The following is a 17,094-nucleotide window of genomic DNA, read 5'->3' on the forward strand; positions in this document are numbered from 1 at the left end:
TGTAGCTAAGCCAATTTCCCCGTACGTCGAAAATGCGAACTCATTTTTCCCCAGCCAACACGGATTCCGACAGCGCCTTTCCACAACACAGATTCGTGTAACAATTCATGATTTTTCCAGCACATTAAACAATAAGAAACAGATAAGTGCTATCTGCCTTGAGCTGTCGAAAGAATTCGACAGAGTGCTACATGCACAATTGATTGTAAAACTGACTGATATGGGAATAAACGGAAAAATTGGGTTGGGGCCTAACTTTGTCAACCTAGTTATTACGAGCGAAATGTCTGTCAGGCTTGGTTTTGCAAAGACTATGCACGCAGTGTTTCATTCATGCATGCTTCCACTCTTGGTAAGCTTCTCTATGAGCTGCTAATCTGGCCTCATTTTTCTCCAGTGTTTCCGCAGCCAACTTTGCTTTTGCTTGAGATTTCGCAGCCTGCCGTCTAGCTATATCTACTGGATGATTTGATTCAGCCTGTTGCTTGCGCTGAAGCGCACGCACAGATGGCCCAACCATTGCGCCATCCATGGTGAGACTGAGCGACCAAGAGCCGGCGAAGCAGTCATTAAACTCTCGCCTAGTCACGTGGTCCCGCAGCGGCGAGTCTCCGAGCGAGCGCTGCTGTGACGCCTCTCCACAGCAGATCACGTGGCGTGATGTCACACCTGCTACACTTGCACTCCAGCGGCTCAAAATTACTTGCCACGTAAGGAATGACCGTGCGAGACATGGCGTATTAGAGTTTTCGCTCTAATATAGTAAAATGGACAACCGCGTAACTCCTGGACAGAACCCAACACTTAGATGTGGAACACAGTAAATCAAAGCCGTTGAACGTGACGTCACGTGTCATTAACGACATTTCTTCTGCAATTGACGAAGGAATCACGGTGCGACATTTCGCCCATGATGTTCAAATATACAAAGAAATTAATAGTACGGAAAATCAGCAATTACTCAGAGACGCTTTTAGGACTATAGAAAATTGGTGCGAGAAAGGGAAATTCAAAATAAATGAGAATAAAACTGATGTATTGCGCATAATGAATAAAATAAATTATATCTTCGATTTTCTTCACAGAGTGAATACTTCGGTGCTTTCTACGGTTGACGTGGTGAGATGCTTAGGCATACATATACCTGCGAATTTAAGCTGGTCAAACCACGTTACAAAAATATGCGAAATTTGGTTCGTGCGACGGAAATTGCAGTTAGCCTCACAGTCAGTCAAACTAACAGCTTGTTTAACGTACGTTCGGCCCACTCTAGAATATGACAGCATAATGTGTGACCTTTATCAGTCAGGGCTATTTGAGAGACTGGAAAGAGCTCAACGTCGAGCAGCAAAGTTTATTACAACGTGATATTCCCGCGCAAATTCTGTCTCCGAAACGCTTAATTTGCTGAACTTCCCTGCACTCGCTGAACACAGGGGCATAGCTAGGTGAAAGTTATTTTTCCTTATCAGTAAAAAAACATATTTAACATCAATAATAAACAATATTTGATAGCACGACAAGGTAGAACGCTACGGAGAAGCAAAGGTGGCACTTTTCAAGTACCTCAGATGCACTTAACGCTTAAACACTTTCTTTCTTCTCAAGATCCAATAAAGAATGAAATGAATTACCGGTGTTAACACGAGGAAGCACCAGTGCAGAACAATTAGAGATTAACCTAAAAGTACTTTGAAATGTGCACGCATATATATACAGGGATCACCGGGTTTTTTTTTTTTTTTTTGGCGTGGATGAGCTCGTTTGTTAACATTGCAATTATAGTCTGCTATTATTCATAGGTGTATGTACGGAATATTTCGCTTATGTACGCTTATGTTTTTTGTTTGCTTATGCTCACTTATTCGTGTACCTTATTCAGGTGCTGTTCTAATTGTAGAAGTGCTGCTTTTGACCCACCCTGTAACAGCCGATAGGCCAACAGTATGAGTAAATAAATATAAAACCAATCAACCCCCTCTCGCCCTCAAAAAAGAAAAGCTGCCGCACGCGTTGCGTGTGGCGTCGTTGAAGATGGCGGCGCAGAAGCCCCGCCCTAGACAGGCGAGTTGGGGAAACACTTTCTCCCCGTCGTCACACTATCATCTTATCATCGTCATCACTTTTCGGACATCATCCATTGCCGTCATCCCATCATCGGTATACCTTCTGCGTCATTCTGTCTTGTTTATTCTGCGGTAATCATGCGGTCGTCGCTCAGTCGAGAATATGATGCTATTGTCATGACATCGTCGAAATATCGCCGTCGTTATGCCGTCGTGGTCCGTCCATCATCATCATTTGCGCTTCGCCATCCGGTTGTAGTCGTGCCCTCTTAGTGACGTCATCATCGTCATACAGTATTCGTCAGAGCATCGTCGACATGCTTTAGTCGCCATAGGCCGTTGCGCTCATGCCGTCCTTGTCATGCTGTTATCGGTATATCATCGCCATTTCAAAACTGTCCTCTGATTCTCGTAATTCCATCATCGTCATACCACCTTCGTCGATCAATTACTGGTATGTTTCTATGTCATGAAATCGCCATCACAAAAAGTGATCCTGATTCCGTCATGCTTATGACTGACCTTGGCATGTGCATTGTGATAGCAAAGTTGGCCGACAGTGCACGTCGCATAGAGCCGAAGCGTCAGGTCTCAATGTGAACATTACATATTCTGAATAAACGTGTCTTCAAGGGATAAGGTGTGTCAATTCATTGCTTAAGTTATAGTTGCATTAGCAGCGAAAGTAATCATGAGGTGAGTGATCCCGGAATTTTATTTCTTCAAAGTGAGGAAGAACTTCAAAGTAAGAAGATTTTAGCGCGAAGCAGACCACCGGCCAACCTATTGAATGACGGCCTACCGATCGAACGAGTCATGCGAATCCATGGGATGGTTCTGCCGCCAATTTGACAGACGATGCCTCGTTGTCGAAGGTTGGGGCGACATGTATATGTACACATTTGCTGACGAATTCAAACATGAGTCACCTTATCGGTTTTATTTCCGTCTAATGTGCTATGCAGGATGCCCCGAGTTAGTCAATCGCCTGAGTTTGCTCGAAGGCAGTCAGTGAACAGAGATACCGCGGAATGCATCAAAGCAACGTATCATAAAATGTCAATATAAATCCACGTATGTCGACACGAGTACACCCTGCGCACGCCGCATTCTCGCTGCAAACATAGAATATGGGGCAATGTTACGGGTCAGCGATGCTTAGTTTTATCAGCGGAATATCGCACCATCATGTTGCCATGACTTCTTCTTTCTGGGGTTTTACGTGCCAAAACCAGTTCTGATTATGAGGCGCGCCGTAGTGGAGGGCTCCGGATTAATTTTGACCACCTGGGGTTCTTTAACGTGCACTACAAAGCAAGCACACGGGCTTTTTTGCATTTCGCCTCCATAGAAATGCGGCCGCTGCGGCCGGGATTCGATCGCGCGACCTCGCGCTCAATAGCGCAACGCCTTAGCTGACTGGGCCATCCCGGCGGGTCATATTGCCGTGACTCTCCGGCTATCTATTTACAAGGCTGCCGTGACACAGACCTGGCTACTGGCTGCCACAAAACCACTGGCTCTGTTGCCATTTTCGAAAGCCTCGAAATGTTTTCATTTTGCCAGTAGCTGTGTACAACGCCATGTCAATGATTACCGCAGCGGCAGGCTGCACGAGCTAGCTGGCGAGAGGGGTGTCTGAAATTGGCGACCCGTGTTAGCAAACGATGTCCCGACATGACCACAACAGACTTTTTTAGAAGTGCAATGTTCAATTCAGCTCCAAAAGAAGCAAATGAGCACAGCAAATGAGCATTCAACGTCATTGCATCACTCGAAAACAAGAACCCGAAGGGATGATTCCCACACGCTCCTCGCAGCCATCTCCCAACGTCCTTTGATTATTATTTTTTGTCCCAAATCATATCCGGCAACTTTGCAAAATGGCCTTTCCCATATGACACAACCACCTGCTAAAACGAGATACTCGTATGCTTCTTCTAAATGCGCAGTTCCAGCCACAGTCATGCCTGGCCATCTATTCAGCGCCGACATTCACACACGTTGCTGTATAACAATCAGCTGACTGATTGTTATACAGCAACGCCCTGTGGCAAATATAATGTTTGTAAGGTACTGTTGACAAAATGAGTTGAAACGGTGGTTGTAATTTTCATAATTATTGCACGATAAACTTAATTAACAAAATTAAAACCTTCTATAACCGCAATATACGTGCAATAGTAATGTGAGAGCTTACCATCCCTCGGTATGAAGCAAACGGTGTAGTATGTGAGGAAAGTAAACACGAGAATCTTCATTGCCACGAAGTCGTCTGAAGTACCTGTTTCCTAAGCAGCAATCTCTCGTTACGGCCAAGTGCATTTATTTTAGCACCGAGCGCCGTGCTCCACTTACCCGTAAACACGTGCAGCTCTTATTGCACAATAGAGCTGTTCGACGTGCGGAGAACCTTGCAACAGGTGCCATGATGATAGTTTTCCCAGAACAGTGAAGAATGCGGTTTTGTATTTGATACAAAAAAAAGAAATAGTGTTATTTTGTAGCGCTTTCACGCTGATCTGTATTCGTGTAATTCCGTAGCACGCTGACACACAGAGTGGAAAAGGTGATATTTTAAAATATTTCTGCAGTAAGCAATGCGAAAATCGGAAAGGAATAAATGTGGTAAACTGCTGCGAACTGTGTCACTTGAATAGATATGACGTGCCACATACATGATGGAGTAATGTGGTATTGCAGAAAGCGGAGTGTAAAACTTAAAGTAAGCGATGTATTGACTCACCATATTGTCATCGCCGAACTGAGTCATGTTTATCGCGTGTACTGCTGCCGTGCTCCTCTCTCGTGCATCTACGCAAGGCGCCATGTAGAGACGGTGCCGCGAAGACCATGCGTGGCACTGATAAAGACATATGCGGACATGAACAAATATAAATGTCGGGGGTTCAATTCCGTCGCATCACAAAAGTGTCAAAGTAGTTTGTGACAATGAATTGACGAGCGGGACATACTAAGTGACCAAGTTTGTGTTAAAGTGAGGGAGAGAGGAATCATGCCGTTAATAAAAAAAAGTAGGGAAGGGATACTGCGCCGCCATCTTTCTTCTTGCATCTGGAGGCACAGAGGATGGTTGTGGGGAATGGGGCTGGTAGGGAAGACTGGGTTTTAGACCTAGGCCTCTAGCCCATGGCTGAACACAAAGTTGACAAATGTCTGAACGATTATCTTGCTGTCGTTGGTTGATTTTGGCGGGTGGATTCATTCCCCATAGGTTTACACACCCTCTGACTTTATGCCCTCACTCATGTGTTAGCACTGTATGAAACTTTATGACGGTCACGATAGGACCAGGCGGAGAGCCTACTGCTCCTCGTTTCAACTCCTTTTCTGTGGCAGTGACCGCCTCCGCGCGTTAATCTTACTTCTTCTACATGCTCCCTCCACCCCCCCCCCCCCCCCCTATATAGTGTTGTCCAACTCGAGCTTGTACAGTTATTGCACTGAAATGTTTTAAACTTGGGCATCTTGAGGTTTCACAAGGAAGGCTCGTGTTACACCTTCGTTATTAAGGAAGACATCTACGACTAGTCCCGGTGGCCCAATACCTCCAGAGGAGCTAGGCTCTTCTACGATGACCACGTTGTTTACCTGCAGACTACTGCAAGGAGGTGATGGATAGAGTTGAAGTGCACGCAGTTAGAGAAGGTGCTTTTTTTCCATCGAATCTAAGGGTGGTTGACAAGCTTCGGGTGGTATCACAACTTCTTGCCGAGGTCACGTTGAGAAGTTTAAGCACTCCAAGTTTCATACTCTACTGCCTGGATCTGGTGAGTCTGCATCAAAGGAGTTGTGTAGGTAGAGCACGCCTGAATTGTGTTCGCGTAAAACATTATAGATCCACAACAGTTGGTATGGAACAGTATATTTAAATATCTGTGTAACGGCTCGCAGCAACTTGTGCAAGTTGCTTACCTTATTATCCCCTTCAGCTTGTGAATCTGTATGGAACTTGAAAGGGAACAATTAGCATGGCCCACTGTGGTTCCTGGTTGGACTATGGGTGTACAGCTAGTTATACAGGCCAATTTCATCTTGACTGAGCAAATTACTTGGGTCCGCTCCATCAGGTGTGATTTTCACGGAGACCGTTTGTAGATATGCCCGGAGGCAGTTAGGTTTGGTTGCCTTGTACAGTATACTCTACAAGGCAACCAAACCTAACTGCCTCCGACGTTATTTCTTTGGGTTCCGTGAATGATATCAGCGTGGAGCAGCCGGAAGACACGTCAGATGGCCTCCTGCACTATATCAAGACTGCCTTCTGGTCGTCCATGTTATGGGCACTCGTTGCCATTGGTAGCAAGGCCGGACTTGCATGAGCTGGTGAATTTTGCTTCACTCCTTTGTCAAGGTTGCCGTTGAGGAAAAAGAATACTTGAATGTGTCACCATGCGTCGAACACTGCCCGGTGCTAAGTAGACGGTGATCGCTTTTTAAATTCCTGATGTAGCATGCAAAATATAGCCCGATCACTGGAAACATTCCTAAAGGTACTAGTAACCATGACCAAATATGAAGCATTGCCTCGTGAACGTGTCAAATCACAGTAGTACACCGTCATACATCGGTGATGTCTTCACCAGTTCCTGTAGGTGAGCGAAGCGCTTCTTTGTGATTGTTAACAAGTAGCTCGTTTCGTTCGCATTTACACAGCAGTTCGACGGTGTACCTGCTTGTGCAGTTGCCTATCACTTCCGGGAAGCGAACAAGGCACTCTTGTAAGCAAGCCTCGGCAGACTCAGAGCTGTCAATTACTACGCATTGCCAGAAGGCCGGCATAATATGTGAACATGGTTCAGTGTCAGTAATTGTTTTCACGCGTACAACGTAGACCATCAGGTTGGTCTCACCGTCGAGAAGCGCTGTCTTACGAGTCTGTCTCTGCAGTGTCACCTAAACGTCGCGACCAATCCCGGAATATCCTCGCCCCGTACCACTTCTGCTGTCAGAATGATCCAAAGGTGGTCAACTCCTATCAACAACGTGATACCCCGCTCTGCGTTGCATTACGCAATTTTTTCTTCGTCAGTAAGGAACTTTCCATCAGATTGTAGCTTTTGAATAAAGCTGTTATTCCCCGCAGGTGCAGCAACAATGTGGCAGATAACTGGAGCCACGCTGGCTTGCATGGTATGAATTCCTGACCTGTATTGGCTACGTAGTGGGAATTCATGACCTTTGTTTTTCAGAAGGGTTTGGGGACGCGTTGTCAAACGTGTTCAGTGCAATTCTGCTTTCACCCACTACGTGCAGTGCCTGTTTTGCAGCAAGATCTTTTGTGATAAACCATCTCTGGCGGCCACCATCTAGGATTCCTCCGATGTACCTCGACCTGGTGTTCTTAACAACAAAGATGCGAAATGTCTGCGGGTACATTTCGTTGCCAATTTTTCTAGCGATTACGTTCGATCACTCTTTGACGCATAGTAATACGGTAGTACCGACAGCGACGACGCAACACTGTTGTGTTCCCGAAGCTTCCTTTGTGGTGCTTTTCTTTTTGTACTTATAGGTCACACACGCTGAAGCCATGTCTTTCGTGAGAAGATGAGCACCTACGTTTTACGCGGCAGGCTTTTGCCCGGTGACCCTGTGAAATACATCGGTGGCTGTGGTTCTCTTTTGCGATCTCTTTGTTCTTAGAAGCAAGAGAGAGGTCGTCGTTGCAGGCGTGTGTCCTGTGCTTCTTGAAACAAGAACAACAAGAAAGCATCCACTGCAGTGGGACGAGGTAATTTGCAATACAGAAATGTGGCTGCTACCTCGGGTGCTCTCAGTACGGTCGCTGGAAGATTTTTTAACGAGGTGCTGCAATGCTCTCGGCTTTCCAGCTCAGCACGTATGAACTCGAGCAGCTCCTTTAACTCGGCCTCTGATGAAGCAGCCGCCACGGCTGGTTCTGAGACGTGTTGCCGTTTACCAGTTGAGCATTGCTTCAATGCCTGGCTCCGCTTTTGACCCTGATGTGCAAGGATGACCTCGTACAGAAGCCGCCTTCAGAGTGTCAATCAGCTTTGCAGAAAAGCTGAGGGCGGGCACGTTTAGTGCAGTCAAACGCAGGATTTTTAACTGTGCGGCATCACAAATCGTCTAGGGTATTTTACGTCACTTCCCGAATTTACTGTGTGGTAGGTTGTGGCGCGCCAAGAGGTAATGCTAATCCGGAAATCGCCGGCTTCCACTTCACCCACAAGGTAATGTCATTGATAAAAGGAACACACACATACAAACACTTGGTTGTTGTGGATAGAGCGTTGTTCCGATTGACAGCCTGCTAGAACTGATGTCAGAAACTTGGTAATTTATCAATTTAGCTTCTGAGCGTTGGCAACCTGGCAAGATTCGGCAACCTGGCTCTGAGGTTTCTGTTTGACAATTTACTCTCTAGTGCCAGGAAAAGCATCGAATTGGAGGCACTGCATTAATGCATGGAAAAAGGTTTGATGAATTTTTTAATAAACTATTTTTTTCAATAACTGGTAATAATCGCGAAACGTACTTACTCAGGCACGATTATACTTCCCCGTGTATGGATCACACATTAAATGTTAAAAGGGATGCAAAGTAAATGTTTTCGGATGTAACTTTTAAAGCGAAGCTTCATATGTCAAGGCGAAATCATATATGGCTAGGCGAAATCACCCACGTACAGAAAATTATCATCATCAGCATTGGCTCGATCAGCATCGTCTTCTTCCGCCGCTGGCTAGTGGGCTCGTGCTGGCTCGTTGGATCGGCAAGCGCGCTTGCCAGTGTTCCCGCATTCGTCAGTCGCCGTCTGCTTCCACAGCTGCAGCTGCGTTGCCGCTAATTATTCCAGCGTAGAATTTCATTTTTCTGTCGTTGTAATGGAGAGGCCTCGTTTAGGGGAGGTACGAGCCATTGCTTAAGGGGGTTTGAGCCATTTATTGTCTTATGTAGCGGACAGATTTAATTATGAAGCAATGTAATTTTGAAGAATCGCAAGCGGCAATGGCGGGCGAATGCTTAGCAGCATTCGAACTCAAGCGAAGAATGACGCAAGAGTCTTCGAACGCAAGCGACAACGGCGGACGGCGGGCATACCGTCAGTGACGTCGTTCTCTCCGTCGCATCCGAATGTGTGTGTAACCTCACAATTGAGAAATACTTTAATGAAACCTCAGAATTAACCCAGTGATTAACACCGGGGCTGCACGTTTCAAATTCGCTCGTTAACCACCTTCACGGAGTGGAAGGGCCGAGAGAGAGCGAGAAACCACTTCCGCTTGCCTGATGACTTGTAGTTGGTGCTCGCAGTCTGAACTGTCTCGAACGTTGGTGAACGCTGTCTGAACAATTTCTCTAATTGTGTTTGTCCTGCAACACGTCCAAAGTAGATGGCGGGCATCCACTTCAGATGCCGGAGCAGAGCACTTCGGACACTGGGCAATGTCTTCGTACGGTTGACCCCAAGCACAGGCTGGTGTAAGGCCCACCGGGACTTGAAGTCGCCGATGAAAGATTTTCTCCACCCGTAAAAAATTGTGGGGAAGGGGGCAGAAGCGTGGGGGGAGGAGGGCACGCGTGTCACGCCGGAGGATGGATTTTCGGGCAATGAAAACAAAGCGGGGGTAGGAGGGAAGGGAAAGAGGAGGATATACGGGTGTCGAGAAACAGTGAGCAATGCGATCCACAAGGTCATTGTTGCGGTCATGACCATGAGCCTGCACCCAGTGGACAGTAACATTCGTGTGTTAATCGGGTACGCTGGCCCACTTTCAAGAGATTGGCCATGGTACAACACACAGTCACCCCATCAAAAAGGCGCTGATGGCCTCGTGTCGCGTGCTTAATAGCCTTCAATGTTCTCCTCTTGGCGGGCATATCGTTCATAAAATTAGGGTTGAGAAACCGAAGCTTTATGCCAGGTGGCCGTCACAAAAAACGTTCGGCATGCGTTTGACGAGTAGAGCTTTTAGGGGTGTTGCGGTAGTTCAGGTTGAAACTAACAAGCCTATCAGACAAGGCGTGCTTCATGGCTCTACCTCCTCCGTCATAGAAACGCTTTTGGGGAACTTTCTTGGCTGTCGGCACTAGCCGTTCTATTCAGCAAAGAATTGAGGGCCGTTATCGCTAACCAGCACTTCTGGAAGTGCATAGGCAGGAAACGCCGTCCTACGCTTTAAAATTGTACTGCTAGAAGTGGTAGAGGACGTGGACCAAACCTCGACCCATTTTCAAAACCCAACCACTAGTACCAACATATAACCATCTTTAGTTGCATATTTCGCGTGCACTCGTGGGGAACACTTAGTTGGTTAATTGTACAACTATAGCGGTACAGCTGGCGCAGCATTTTGGTTTTCCTGATATACGGAACACTGGCGCACATTGTTCTCGATTGTACTGTCTAGGCCGGGACACCACACACAGCTCTTTGCTAGCATTTTCGCCCGGCTAGCTCATGGGTGGTATTCATACATTGAGGCTAAAGAATTAGGCCTTAGTTCGTCTGATAAAATTCCTTAGAGCCCACTGCTACACAACCTTGGTCAAATAAAAGCTCGTCCCTGTGCACGTGCTATATGCTTTCAGGTGTTTCGAGAGCAGTGAGGTCCATCCGTTCCACACAAATTTTTTCACGCAGCACAGCCTCAAATCTCGTCTTGTTTTGGCAACATCATCAGTAGTAGAGGACCAGGCTATGGTGTTGGGCTACTGCTCTCCAGGTCGCGGGATCGAATCTCAGCCATGGCAGCCGCATTTCGATGGGGGCGAAATGCGAAAACACCAGTTTACTTAGATTTAGATGCACGTTAAACAACCCCAGATGGTCGAAATTTCCGGAGTCACCCCCTACGGCGTGCCTCACAATTAGATCGTGGTTTTGGCACGTAAACCCCAGAATTTTTTAAATTAATTTACTAGTAAAGGACATGGTATCAGAAATTAAAAGACACTGGCATGATACCTCATCAATAGAAATTGGGCAAAACTGTCTTCTTAGAGCACCAGCCCTTTCTATGTTTTTGCCTGTACGATATTAGAATTTTCATTGGTATGCTGAGAGTGTAGTTGCCCATCTCTGTATGGTGGTCGCTTTTTTTTGGTTCCCCTTATTTGAAAAGAAACTAGAAAGAAAAGTGGAGGTAAGGCCTCACCACAAATAGGTATAACGGACATAATGCCAATTATAAGATAAATGAAGAGGCGTTGCAATAGCGACAAAATAGCCAATTGAAAAAATTAGCCAAATAAAAAAAAGCGTTCGGAGGCGAAGCCTACTTGGTTTCACCAGAAAGTACAAGCAAAGGAACATGTTAGATGGAATGTAAGGTAGTAGCAGAACGAGGTACATAAAATGAATCTCTTTGGGAATTAAAGTTATAACCTTCTCCATTGATACGCAGTTATCGCCCTGCGGTGTAGTTATTTCAGGAAAGGAGGGAGCAAGGGGCTAAAAAAAATAGGCATTCTGTAGATCAGCACCCCCCAGTCGCTGCCATCCAGATGTTGTGGCGTTTCCCTGTTTTCCAGGAGGTGGGCAGGGCAGGATGCGTCCAGGCAATGCCTTCCTGGAGGGTTCACTACCTGAGAGGCTTAGACATAGTGGTGATACGATAAACGTGATATCAAAAGGCAGGTGAAGGCAGAAAAATCATTGTAGAGGGGAGTGACAAACGAAAGAAGGAGAGGGTAGGAAATGGAAAGGAGGACAATGAGGATGAAGCATGCAGCTAGTGCCATCTAGCACAGGGAAACACCGCCACTGTAGGCTTAACCCGTTAGCGCCCACTGTACTAGAAGTACTACCCTTGGTAGTGTATCCATACCTTTTGAGCAGCTGAACATTTCATTTTGCCTATTCCCGTTTCTTATACCCAAGGGCGTGCACTCACACCCTAAGACAGGGTAGAATCCGCTGTTTAATCCATATGCAAACATTTCGCGCTAATTCCAGCAAAACTGCAGAGCCTCGACGAATTGGAATGTGTACTCGTATATCGTTTATTTCTGCGTACCACATCCAGCTCCAGGCAGTCCAGAGGGCCCACGAAATCGCAACGGGATTTCGCCTCCCGGTGCCATCATGGGCGGAGCCACCGACTTGACCTGAGGGAGCCGAAGGCTCCCTCTGGCCAGTTTCTAAGGACCAATAAAAGTTCTTGTCACCGTCACCTGTATTATATATTTGCGTGGTGCTTTTCCCAGTGTTTAGCACATGTATTGAGCATATTAGAAGCAAACTGTCGAATCTGCAGCTTCATTTAAAAGAACGGAGCCCACATTCTACGTCTGGTGTACTTGATATAGTACAGTGGGCGATGGCAGTTACAAATCGGCGCTTTTTTTACAGCGAAGCTGTTACGGGCTAGTTCCCCCACGATCGTGTCCGCGTCTAGAAAATAACTATAATCATCACCATTATGGCTCCATGTGCGAGGCGGTTTCCCGCAATTTGTGCCTTAGCACAAGTGTCAAAACGGGTGACTAACGTGACTGATGGGACATGACATCAATAACATTACATGCTCGTCAGTTACGGCCTGATTAACGATAGTAAAATCACGTGTATCGCGGGAGCCAGGGACAAGAAACGAAGAAGGAAAGAAGGAGGGAAAGAAATAAAGAGAGGAAGAAAGAGGGAAAGAAAGAGAGAAATAAAGAAAGAAGGAAGGTAAGAAAGACATCACGTGTGGCTTATACCCGCATTGGGTATGTGGGCATGAGCCTCCGAGAGCAGGAGCGGTAGCGATTTCAGAGGATCCCGATGCTGTCATGCAGTGTGGCGCGCCTATGAATGGTGTGGCTGATACGCTATAGTCTATGACGATGGGGTGGACTTTGCCATGGCGCCCGACGAAAGCAAGAGGACGGTGTCCTGCTCATTGGCGAACATGCCCAAAGTGCTCAATATAAACACTAATGATAATATATAAATTCACTATAGTAATATTCACTACAGGAGACCCACCATAGTCACAGCTTCGCTGGCTTCCATCTTCACAGTAGTGGAAGAGCTCTGAATTTTTTTAGTTGTGTTCGCGCGTGGATACACAGTTTTCCTTCGGACGGAAGTCGTTTTGTCGCTTCCGTGATGGTCTGGATGTAGTTGAGAGAGAAGTAAACATATAAGAGTATAGTGATATTGTGAAAAAAAAAACCTGCTGCCCGCTGGGCGCCTTAACCCCACCGATGTGCCCTTCGAACCAATCTATCGCGTCGGTCTCGACCTTCTCGGCCCTTTTGCGAGGTCGAATCTCCCAATTTCCAACGCAAAATCTCGTCGTTGTCGCGACTGATTACGCGACCCGATACGCGATACCACGAGCTTTGCGCACAAACTGTGCAACTGAGGTGGCGAATTTTCTTTTACATAACGTCATCCTCCATCACCGCGCACCCCGGCAGCTCCTCAATGATCGCAACCGCAATTTCATGTCCCACGTACTTGAAGACCTACTTCGCTCTTCTTCTGCCGAGCAGAAGCTTTCCACCGCCTGCCACCCGCAGACAAACGGACTCACGAAGCGGCTCAATTGCACGTTGACAGAAATGCAGTCTATGTACGTTTCTGACGACCACATTAATTGGGACAGCACGTTACCCTTCGTGACCTTCGCCTATCATTCGTGCCGTCATGCGACCGCTGGCTTTTCACCCTTTTACTTTCTTTTTGGCCACCACCCTACTTTTCCCTTTGACACACTGCTTCCTTCTTCCACGAACACTCCAGCTGTATATGCTCAAGACATCTTCACCCAGGCTTACATGGCATGCCAGATTGCCGACTCCCGGCTAACTGAGTCTCAGGCCGCGTAGAAGACCCGGTATGGTAGCCGACATCTGGACGTTCGATTTCCTCCTGGCTCTGTTGTTCTCCTATGAACGCCATGTCGTCGCGTCGGTTTGTTTGAAAAGATGTTGCCGCGCCACATGGGGCCCTACACGATATCGCGTCAGCTTGGCGATGTGAACTACGAGATCGCTCCGCTGGACTCGCGTGTCCCCACTGCCGTTGCTCATGTGTCCCAGCTGAAACCTTACTTCGCCGCGGGTTCATGTCCCTTGTAGTTAGCGCCGAGACGGCGCCTTTGAAGGAGGGGGCTATGTTACGGCGCAACCAGGAGTAGCGCCACTCCGAAGAAGACGATTTCACGTGTAGAGGTGGAATCGGTCTCCGCAGCAATCTTGTCTATGTATCGTTGCCTCTTTTGTATCTATTGTAGATACTTCTGTATATGTGACTTCCGCAATGTAACAATATTGTGAGCGTGTGGCATTCTAAACAACGTCGACTAAATTGCGAAACACCATGGTTCCCCATTTCGCTCATTAAAAGAACTTTATTCGGATCGTTTACAGTCTACTCGTATAGCAGTGCACATCCGAAGTGAACACCGCACCCAGGTCTGTTGTTATCTTGTTTTATACTTTGCCTCCCAGTATGTGCAGCGGCTCACATTTCGACCTGTAAATGGGTATATTTCAAGTGACCCAAATAAAGCAAAATAAAGCAATCTTTGTTTAAAACACAAAGTACATCACTACCTACTCAAAAAACATTACATCAAAAACAACAGCGAATATATTTTCTTCGTGTAAACTGAACTTGCGAATCTGGGCTGCACAGTCAGGGTTGTGACTCACTATAATTCATTGCAACTTTCGTAAACTTCTTTTGAAAGTAGGAATAAAGTTTGCATTCTGCTCAATTTTATTGAGCCTTTAGAAAAAGAAATGTCACATTGCATTGCTGTCACTGCGCGTAGAAGATAATTACTAACGCTTCCTGCAACACGCTTTTGTCAGAGGGTACTTGGTTTTAATAGAACACATGGTCGGGCAGCTCTAACATAAAGTTGGACTGAACTCTGAAGTCTTTAAAGACTGCATGTAGTGGAAGATACGATATGGGCCGGTAGTGCCCGTGAACATCTCCAAGTGACCGAAGGCTACTTCCGCTGGAGAAAGGCGTCCCTTGGGTGTAAGATATGTGTGTACTCAGCTGTTACGCAAACAACTCTACAATGATTTCTGCAAATCTAACCTATTATTATGCTACCAAACACTGTGAGATAACCGCATAAGCACTTTTAGTCCACCGGATTAGGGTACAGAAAACTATTAGAAGCGGCATCGTGGCATCTTAGGAGAAAGTAGTACGTATTAAACAGTATGCTTTGTAACTATATCTGCTGGCCTGATATTATGTTTAGTTGAAACGGTCACTGAGAATTACTTTAGAGCAACTACTTTTTACTACCCTCCATAATGCACACAGCCCTGTGCTTTAAACTGCTCAGTGTTAGGAAATGTTATAGCATGAATAACATAATTATACTATTACCGGTGGTTTAACAACCCTCTGGGTAGACTTCAGAAAAATGTGAAGTGGACAAAACATGAGAAATCTTCGCAATGTGTTTAACTTCAATATCAATAGTGAAACATCATTACGAACGACGCGAGCTTCTCCGTATATAAGGAAATACAAAGTGGCAGAGTGGCACCACCCTCCCCATATGCGACTGCCAACTGGACTTTGTTATGTGGGTAGCGGTGTACATGTCAGAGCTACAACCTTTTACACACAAGGTTATCTTCCAAGGAACCAGTGGAAACGACCAGCGGGAAATGTTCCGAAGGCTGTTTTGGATGTAAACAGACAATTTATATTTCATATATTCAAGTGTGCGCTGTAATTATATTGTGCAATGTAATGAATACCTGCAGTGGTCTAAAAGGTTGCCTCTGTCGTACTTATGATAGCCGAGAACCTCACAACAGTCTTTTCAGACGTTAGGCATGAGAATAAGGTAATATTTAGGCGAGTTTCATGGGAATTAATGTTGAAAAGGTGTATCAGTGTGCTTATATATCCTGTTCAATCTAAAGCTGGTGAGCATGATCATAATAGAAGATTTCAGGTGAATGACATTCAGTTTGAGCGATGACGGCAGCGATGACCTTCTCGGCCCTTTTGCGAGGTCGAATCTCCCAATTTCCCACGCAAAATCCCGTCGTTGTCGCGACTGATTACGCGACCCGGTACGCGATACCACGAGCTTTGTGCACAAACTGTGCAACTGAGGTGGCGAATTTTCTTTTATTGGGCGTCATCCTCCATCACCGCGCACCCCGGCAGCTCCTAAATGATCCCAACCGCAATTTCATGTCCCACGTACTTGAAGACCTACTTCGCTCTTCTTTTGCCGAGCAGAAGCTTTCCACCGCCTGCCACCCGCAGACAAACGGACTCACGAAGCGGCTCAATTGCACGTTGACAGAAATACAGTCTATGTACGTTTCTGACGACCACATTAATTGGGACAGCACGTTACCCTTCGTGACCTTCGCCTATCATTCGTGCCGTCATGCGACAGCTGGCTTTTCACCCTTTTACTTTCTTTTTGGCCACCACCCTACTTTTCCCTTTGACACACTGCTTCCTTCTTCGACGAACACTCCAGCTGTATATGCTCAAGACATCTTCACCCAGGCTTACATGGCATGCCAGATTGCCGACTCCCGGCTAACTGAGTCTCAGGCCGCGTGGAAGACCCGGTATGGCAGCCGACATCTGGACGTTCGATTTCCTCCTGGCTCTGTTTTTCTCCTATGGACGCCATGTCGTCGCGTCGGTTTGTTTGAAAAGATGTTGCTGCGCCAGATGGGGCCCTACACGATATTGCGTCAGCTTGGCGATGTGAACTACGTGATCGCTCCGCTGGACTAGCGTGTCCCCACTGCCGTTACTCATGTGTCCCAGCTGAACTGCTGGGATGCTGGGGATCTTTACCCAGATGCTGGGGATCCCCAGATGCTGGGGATCTTTACAAACCTCCACCTTTCAGAAGAAATTTCTATATTTAGTCTACTTTCGAAGTTCTAGCTTCAAAAGTAAAACTTGTAGAAGAACACAAATACCTGAGGAAAAGCTTAATACTCTGCTATGTGCAGAGGAATGGAAGAAAATAATTATTATAATGGCACTACTTGAAATTTCAATCCACCTGCATGGTCAGGAGATGCTGCATAG

General features: G+C 46.4%; 2 protein-coding genes across 2 annotated transcripts in view; both read right to left on the bottom strand.

The window, feature by feature from the left end:
- The window catches only part of LOC119458800 (actinia tenebrosa protease inhibitors-like), a 96,451-nt gene extending 92,042 nt beyond the window's left edge, over window positions 1–4,409 (bottom strand). Inside the window, exon 1 of the mRNA XM_049671438.1 lies at window positions 4,267–4,409. Within this exon, the coding sequence (XP_049527395.1) occupies window positions 4,267–4,327 (61 nt within the window). The 5' untranslated portion in view covers window positions 4,328–4,409. The remainder of the gene's footprint in view (window positions 1–4,266) is intronic.
- A 9,968-nt stretch (window positions 4,410–14,377) lies between these two features.
- LOC119457924 (papilin-like) overlaps window positions 14,378–17,094 on the bottom strand; it is a 32,387-nt gene continuing 29,670 nt past the window's right edge. The window contains exon 6 of the mRNA XM_037719691.2: window positions 14,378–14,523. Within this exon, the coding sequence (XP_037575619.2) occupies window positions 14,471–14,523 (53 nt within the window). The 3' untranslated portion in view covers window positions 14,378–14,470. The remainder of the gene's footprint in view (window positions 14,524–17,094) is intronic.

This window comes from Dermacentor silvarum, chromosome 7, assembly GCF_013339745.2.
Source record: "Dermacentor silvarum isolate Dsil-2018 chromosome 7, BIME_Dsil_1.4, whole genome shotgun sequence".
Lineage (NCBI taxonomy): Eukaryota > Metazoa > Arthropoda > Arachnida > Ixodida > Ixodidae > Dermacentor > Dermacentor silvarum.